The sequence below is a fragment of the Myotis davidii genome, unplaced genomic scaffold (genome assembly GCF_000327345.1).
Source record: "Myotis davidii unplaced genomic scaffold, ASM32734v1 scaffold1335, whole genome shotgun sequence".
Classification (NCBI taxonomy): Eukaryota; Metazoa; Chordata; class Mammalia; order Chiroptera; family Vespertilionidae; genus Myotis; species Myotis davidii.
Window position 1 is genome coordinate 1 of NW_006290669.1, and position 8,029 is coordinate 8,029.

The window sequence follows — 8,029 nt, forward strand, 5'->3', positions numbered from 1 at the left end:
CTCTCCCTTCCTCACTGAAATCAATAAAAATATCTTCAAAAGTAAAATATAAAAACAAATCTAATAATTACATACCTCATTTTGTAAACTATCAGAAAGCAGTTGAAAAGAACCCCTACACATAACACAAATGATAAAAGGCCACATATATTGGCATATAGAGAGGAATTCTAGAGCTATGATGTCTAAAGATCAAATTTATTAAAATTAAATACAATTAAAAATTCAGTTCCTCAGTTGCACTAACCAAGGACTTTATTTGCGAAAGACTTTTTATAGTAATATCTGAAACTCTAAAGTCTTATCAATTAAGAAAAATAGATTTCTAAGTATTTCAAGCACTTACTTTTTAAAGCAATTTTGTGGATTCAGAGATTAAGTCAAGCCTTAAAATTATTTTAAATATTCAACCCTTATGCATTTCACATTTTAAAGATAAGTTTTTATACAATCATTTTAAAACTTACTTCAAAATTAAGATCTCGGATCAAGATATCTCCATTTGGCGTTGCTAAAGGAACATGATCAAATCTACAGAAGAAATTAATAAAAAAGGATAATTTTTCATTAAACACTAAGCAAGTGTAGCTGAAAGAAAAGGATACTACGTAGTTTAACAAATATTTATGGTCCTAAAAAGACTTTTTCTGTACGTACTTTATAATGTTATCAGCATTGATGATTTCTCCAGCTCCAGGTATCAAGGGAATGCTTTGTGCTCCTTCAATACCTTAAATAGAAAATAAGTATTAAAGTATCATAACCACACTGTGTATTAAAGCAAAAACATAAATTGTAAGACCTAGAACATTCATATTTACCCCTTTCTTGTTGAGAGATCATTGTGCGTTCGTATTTTCCATTTTTTAAATCCTTTAATACTTGCATTAATTCTGAAATCCGAGCAGTAAAACTGAAATTAAAAACAAGCTATGATCAAATCTCCAGAGGCTATCATATATTATTTATTTTTTGAGATAAAATTGACATATAACATTGTGTAAGTTCATATCTTGTTTTACTTTTTTTTTTAATTCTCACCCGAGGATTTGTTTTTACTTTTTTATTTTTTTAGAGAAAGAGAAAGGGAGGGAGGGAGGGAGAGAGGGAGAAAGGGAGGGAGGAAGGGAGGGAGGGAGGGAGAGAGGGAAACATCGATTGGTTGCCTCCCATGCACGCACAGACCTGGGATCAAACCAGCAACTTAGGCATGTACCCTGTCTGGGAATCAAACCTGCAACCTTTTGGTGTATGGGACAATGCTCCAACCGAGTCACCCACATCTTTTATTTTATACAAAATTAACTGAAGTTTAAAATTATTATCTAGTGTAAATAAAATAACCTAAAAGAAGTCTCATTAACATAAAATATTAGTGATAGTATGCATGTTTTACTATTACATTTCAGCACGAAAGCAGAAACATGCGGATAAAAGGAGAGGTTTCAGAGGATTCCTACCTCAGCAGATACTTCTTTAATAGGTACTAGTAAGTCAAGAAAGTTGCTTGCTGCTAGAAGTTTAAGGAAGTTTCTAGTAGATACTAGTAGGACTAGTACTTGGGCATTCCATAGGCCCTGAGTTCCTGCTAGAGTGTGCTATAAAGCCTGGTATAAAGATGTCCTTCTATCTGATGAAGGTATTTATAATACACTAGAGGCCCAGTGCACAAAATTCATGCACTTGGGGTGGGGGTTGGGGGTTCCCTCAGCCAGGATTCCAAGAGGGTGCAGGCCAGGCCGCGGGACCCCACTGGTGCACATTCAGGGCTGGGGAAGGATGTGGGAGGTTGGCCAGCTGGGGAGGGACCGAGGGAGGGCTCCAGCCCGTCCAGATCAGCCAGACCCCAGCAGCAAGCTAACCTACCGGTCAGAGCGTCTGGCCCCTGGTGGTCAGTGCACATCACAACAACTGGTCAATTGTCTGCCCCCTGGTGGTCAGTGCATGTCATAGCTAGTGGTTGAGCAGCCTTAGCATATCATTAGCATATCATGCTTTGATTGGTTGAATGGCTGACCGGACACTTAGCATATTAGGCTTTTATTATATAGGATATGCCAAAAGGTTGCTACCACCCTGCAAACAGAAGTTTTGGAAGATTCCTCTCTTATTCTAAAGAGGAGAAAAGAGCCCAGTTGGTGTCGCTCAGTGGTTGAGCGACAACCCAAGGAATCAAGAGGTCACCAGTTCAATTCCTGCACATGCCCAGATTGCAGGCTCAATCCTCAGTAGGGGGCATGCAGGAGGCAACCAATCAGTGATTCTCTCTCATCACTGATATTTCTATCTCCCTCTCCCTTCCTCTCTGAAATCAATAAAAAAGATATATATTAGAAAATAATTAAAAGGTATTTTTTAAAAATAAAGAGGGGAAAAGATAAAATGTTCTTAATATTAGATAGAAATCACTGTGGCAATAGAGAGAAATCGAAACTAATGACAAAAGGTTGAGGCATATAAAAATGACATCATCGTCAAAGAGAAAGTGTTCTATATCAGAGACACAAAACAGGATTTTCCTGTGAATAACTAGCAGAAATCTCCTAAAGAAACAGAAGCATCCATATGCCACGAACTGCACCAGAAAGTTAAGTAGGAAGAATGTCAGCGTTCGCAAGTGAAAGAGGCTCCGCACATAGTTTACAACTTCTATCTTGCCCTGAAGAATTTAACTGCCATAGGAGGCGGGGGAGCAATAAAGAGGAAATATGCAAATGAACCTCCAGCCTGGCAAACACCTTAGGCCATCCAATTTTTCCAGATGATCTAAAAATTATGGTCCTTTTTTACATTATACTGTGTGTTTTTTATACCAACCTTTTATATTAAGAGCTTGAAATACTGAAATATTTAATTCCATTTTATGGTCTAAGAACAATATTCTTAGACAATATGGCCATATTTACAACTGTACCTACAGATATCACAAGATAACTTTTCATTTTATCCCATTAATATCAACGTCATCTTTGTTCATCTTTTGCTAGGTTGCCAGTATCAAAGATTTAAGAAAAACAAAGTATTATGGGAAACAGAAAGTTCAACTGAGAAGATTCTATTCATTAACTTAATTTTCTGTGAATTAATAAGACTGCCATGATTGAACATTTCCCAGATTACTGAATACCAGTGTCCATGAAGCAGTTTAAGAAATCCTAACCTAGTTTAAGGCTCAGAACAACTATCTAAAGCAGTGGTTCCCAAACTTATTTGGCCTACTGCCCCCTTTCCAGAAAAAATATTACTCAGCGCCCCCTGGAAATTAATTTTTTTAAAATTTTAATAGCAATTAAACAGAAAGATGTATGTATTAATGTTTCTACCTTTTTCGTAAAATATAGTAAAGAAAGGTGTAAATTAGAAACATTGAAGTTTGAAATTATGAAACTATTTATTGAACTCAGAATAGAAGGTAATACAAAAAGTTAAAACAAATGCACCTGTGGCCATCACCGCCCCCCTGGATCTCTGCAGCGCCCACCAGGGGGCGGTAGCGCCCACTTTGGGAATAACTGATCTAAAGGAAACATAAAGACTTCACTATCTGAGAAAAATCTTCCTTAATTCTTTATCAAAACCAGCTTCCAGGAGTAGCAGCTTCAGTTATCACTGATCTTAACCTTAACAAAGCACAATCATTAAGGATAACATATTTTTAAAAATTCTCTGCAACTGCTCAATACTAATCTTACTTACCCAGCCAATCTAGTCATTTCACGGCCAGCCAAAACTATTCGACCCAGAGCTTGAGACATCCGCAAAAGCATCCTTCCACTTTGGTAGTAATCCTTAATAGAAATAAATATTAGTTTTCACTTACGTTTCTAAGATTAAAAACTAGGTTTTCTTTTTCTTCTTTTTTTTTTAAACCTCACCCAAGGATATTTTTCCATTAATTTTTAGAGAGAGTGAAAGAGCAGGGGAGAGACAGGGAGAGAGAAACATCGATCCAAGAGAAACACATTGATTGGCTGCCTCCTGCACATGCCCTGACAGGGACCAGGGATTGAGCCTGCAACCAAGGTACATGCCTTTGACCGGAATCAAACCTGGGACCCTTCCGTTCAAGGGCTGATGCTCTATCCACTGTGCCAAACCGGCTAGGGCAAAAACTAGGTTTTCTTTATTTTTATATTTAAACTTTCAATGTACCATTATTATTATTATTATTACTTTACCTCCAGAAGTTCTGAATGTGTACTCTTGAGATGTCGAGGATGAGACAAATCTAGGAAAGGGCGACTGACAACTAGGTAACCAACTACAGTGGCAAGATCTGAAACAAAGCAATTAAGATTTAAAATACTCCTCTTAGTCCACAAATCTCATTCCACTATCTCTTTTATAGCATACTTACATTTGGCAATTATGCTATCAATGAAGCCCATAGAAAACCGAAACAAAATGAAATTATGCAGGTGTTCCACCTGGCAGAAAGCAAAAGCAAAAAAAAATAATTATTTTCTATGTTTAAAAAAAACACACAAATCTACCATAAGGATAAAAGAAACTGTAAAATATATTTATTCAGCAAATATTTACTGACTGCAAATGATTTCTGATTATATTGTATATCACAGTTCATTGAGCACAATGATGATCTCAGAGCAGGTGCCAAACAAATACTTCATGAAACCATTTTTATACAAACAGAATGAAAATTACATAAAGAATGTTAATGTGGGATCCTTTACATGTAATAGTACAATGATATTTTTTAACAATACTATCAGATACATATATGCTTTGCTTTGTTTTGATTATTGGCTGTTAATAATCAAAACAAAAAGAACAGGAGGATGAGAGCATTTAGGTTGAACACTAGCAGTCCAGATTGGCACTCAATGCTTTACTTTAGTTTGAGACACCTGGTCTATGATGAATTATATTACTACTCATTCTGAGCCAAGTGCTCATGTAATTAAAGCCACAAAGTCCGAGTGTGTAGCTTTAATCTGAACATGCATTATCTCAAAATTACAACTCTAAAAATGTTTTTTATTCTGCATCTTTAGTGTTTTCACATTTTTCACCTATCAGATTATCCAAGGTCCTGCATGATCTGTCCCTGGGCTCTATCTTAAACCTCATCTGCTTCTACTTTGCTCCTTGGATTGAGTTCCAGAAATGCAGCTTTCAAAAACATGCTCCTGCCTAAGGCTTTCTTCTTGCCATGCTCACTGCCAGGAATACAGTCTTCCTAGATACTGTTACTTTGCGACTAACACCCCCCACCCACTTCAAGTGGGTTTCTGATGAAATGTCACCTCCTCAAGAAAGATCTTGCCTTCCTAGCTAAAATACCTAATAAATAGCCTCGATCATACTCTACCACTTTATCTTATTGTATCTGTGGTCACAGAGTTCATTACCATCTGAAATCATAGAAAATACCCATTTGTTTACATGTTTATTGACTCCTCCACTAAAATGTGACGTTCCTAAGTACTGGGTAGCTTGCTCTTACTACCTTCTGCAAAAGAATAATGGCTGGAACATTTATTCAATGAATGCTGTGTGCTACATGAGTGCTAAATACGGAAGATACAACAATGAATAGAACAAAGTTCCTGAGCTCATGGAGTTTACATTCTAATGAAAGAAACAAACTAATAAACAAATTAACCAGATAATTATAAATTGCAATATATGCTTTTAAGGGCACAGACCATTAAAATGGAAAGTAACTGGTGGAGGCCATTTCAGACAGACTAATCAGAGAAGGCAAGGCATCAATAAGATGTAAACTTTTGGGCTGAAATATAAAGGATAAGTATAAACAAGCCATGTGAAGAGTGGGCTGGTGAACGATTCCTGGAAGATTACCTTAAATGCAATTTAGTGAGCACTATCAAAGTTCAGTTATGTTAAACACACATAAGGCAAAAATCCAATTTATAAAATAATTTTAAATGGCAACCATTTTACTCTTCTTAAATCACTTCAAATATATATTAAATTTCACCAGCTTCCACTAAAATGTAAGCTCCATAAAGACAGGATTTTGCCATCACATTCACCACTGTTAACACACTAGCACCTAGAACAGGCTCAGGCAACTAGATGGCATTCAATACCTTTTAAATGAATAATAAATAAAATTACTTGAATTCAAATCTTCCAAGTGGCAAGTAAATAAAAACTGAAATATAGTTTCCACAAGAAACAATGTTTATATTCTAAATCACAGGTCAACAAACTATGGCCCACAGTCCAAATCCAGCCTTTATTAGAACACAGCCACACTCATTCATTTATATATAGAACACTAGAGGCCTGATGCACGAAATTCATGTAAGAGTTGGCCTTCCTTCCCCGGCTGCAGACACCAGGCTTCCCTCCCAGCCCGGGCTTCATCCAGAAAGTTGACCGGTCTAATTAGTATATTCCGCTTTTATTATTATAGATTATAGATGGCTACATTTGTGTGGCAGAGTTGAATATCTTTAATAGAGACCATAAGGCCTGAAAAACCTAAACTATATATGTATTATGTTGTTCTTTACAGAAAAAGTTTGCTGGCCTCTGCTCTAAATAATCTTCATAGTATTTTCATGAATGTTATTGAAACAAATTTTCTGTAGAAATCACTAAATTTATCACTAAATAAGACTCCTATGCAACTTCTGTAAAAATATGCTAACAGTTATTTTTAATAAATCTACCATTTTATAATTAAGCAACTTAATATATTGATATGATAGTTTTTATTCTCATATTGTTTAGTGAAAACAATATATTTGTATTTTACATAAGCAAAAGAAAAAAATCTTTCCATAAATACATGAGCCTCAAGCATGTTTTCTTACCAGTTTTTGGAAGACAGAATGGATTGTCTGCTTTTCTCTTTTATTCCCATCATAAAAGGCAATTTCTTCACTATTAAAAAAATAATTTAGCAGTTAATTTTTATGTTAACCAAGCCTGAAAAATTGCAAAACAGTATTTTATGACTGAGTATTTTTATTTAAATGGGTATTTTGTGACTAAAAGCTTACCAAGTACATCTCAAGCAGTGGTCTGCACTTGAGACCCAGCTCCTGGCTCAGCTGATCAGAGCATAGGAATACAGGCCCGACTAGACCCTAAACTGGACTGCAACCATATGTTGTATGTGTCATATATAACTGGCTGGAAAAAGTGTGCTGACCCTCAGAAATCAGAATAAAGAAATAAGAAATGAGAAGGAAGCTACCATGATATAGAGAAGGCAGGGCAGGGACAGCCATCATAAACTACAAATTGAGTACAGACCAAGACAGGAAGGAGAGGGGAAAACAACGGCTAGAGAAAGTTAGGTAGTGATGCCATGACACACAGCCTTTGAAAGACAGAAAAGCAAACTCAAACTTCACGACCTCACAGTGACAGCTCCCAGGGGGCCTAGCTGGATAATTGTTCTTATTCTTGGAACCCCATCATATCCTCCCAACAACTTCCATTTTCTTGAGCTGGTTTGAATGGGCCCACAAGGGCCACAAGTGTCTTGACTAGAAATAAAAGGGTGTGTTTACAGATGAAGAAAGGTTCAGTGTAATTAAGTAAATTTGCTAAAGTCATACAGCTAGCAAGTCAAGTAGTTGAAATTAAAACTGACCATATCTGACCCTCGTTTCAGTCTTCCCATTTTATTCAGTACTAGAGGCCCAGTTGTACAAAAATTTGTGCACTCGGGAGAAGGAGGGGGTCCCTCAGCCCAGCCTGTGCCCTCTCGCAGTCTGGGACCCCTCGGGAGATAATGACCTGCTGGCTTAGGCCTGCTCCCGGGTGGCAGAGGGCAGGCCCAATCCCTAGGTGCAGCCCCTGGTCGGGCTCAGAGCAGGGCCGATTGGGGAGTTGGGGGGCCGCCCCCTGTCATGCACAGAGCAGGGCAGATTGGGAGATTGCGATGCCACCCTCAGTCGCGCTCAGGGTAGGGCCAATTGAGGGGCTGGGGCACCGCCCCGTGTCACACTCAAGGCAGGGCCGATAGGGAGGTTGCAGCACCACCACGTCACACACAGAGCAGGGCCGATCAGGGGGGTGGGGC

At 37.6% G+C, this 8,029-nt stretch overlaps 1 protein-coding gene across 1 annotated transcript in view; it reads right to left on the bottom strand.

Moving 5' to 3' along the window:
- Positions 1-449: 449 nt before the first annotated feature.
- The window catches only part of ABCD3 (ATP binding cassette subfamily D member 3), a gene marked incomplete at its 3' end in the record, with an annotated part of 51,353 nt that continues 43,773 nt past the window's right edge, over positions 450-8,029 (bottom strand). Inside the window, exons 11-17 of the mRNA XM_006763681.2 lie at positions 6,810-6,879; positions 4,358-4,427; positions 4,179-4,276; positions 3,697-3,788; positions 822-913; positions 658-730; positions 450-531 (exon numbers count right to left, since the gene is read on the bottom strand). Coding sequence (XP_006763744.2) covers positions 450-531; positions 658-730; positions 822-913; positions 3,697-3,788; positions 4,179-4,276; positions 4,358-4,427; positions 6,810-6,879 — 577 coding nt within the window. The remainder of the gene's footprint in view (positions 532-657; positions 731-821; positions 914-3,696; positions 3,789-4,178; positions 4,277-4,357; positions 4,428-6,809; positions 6,880-8,029) is intronic.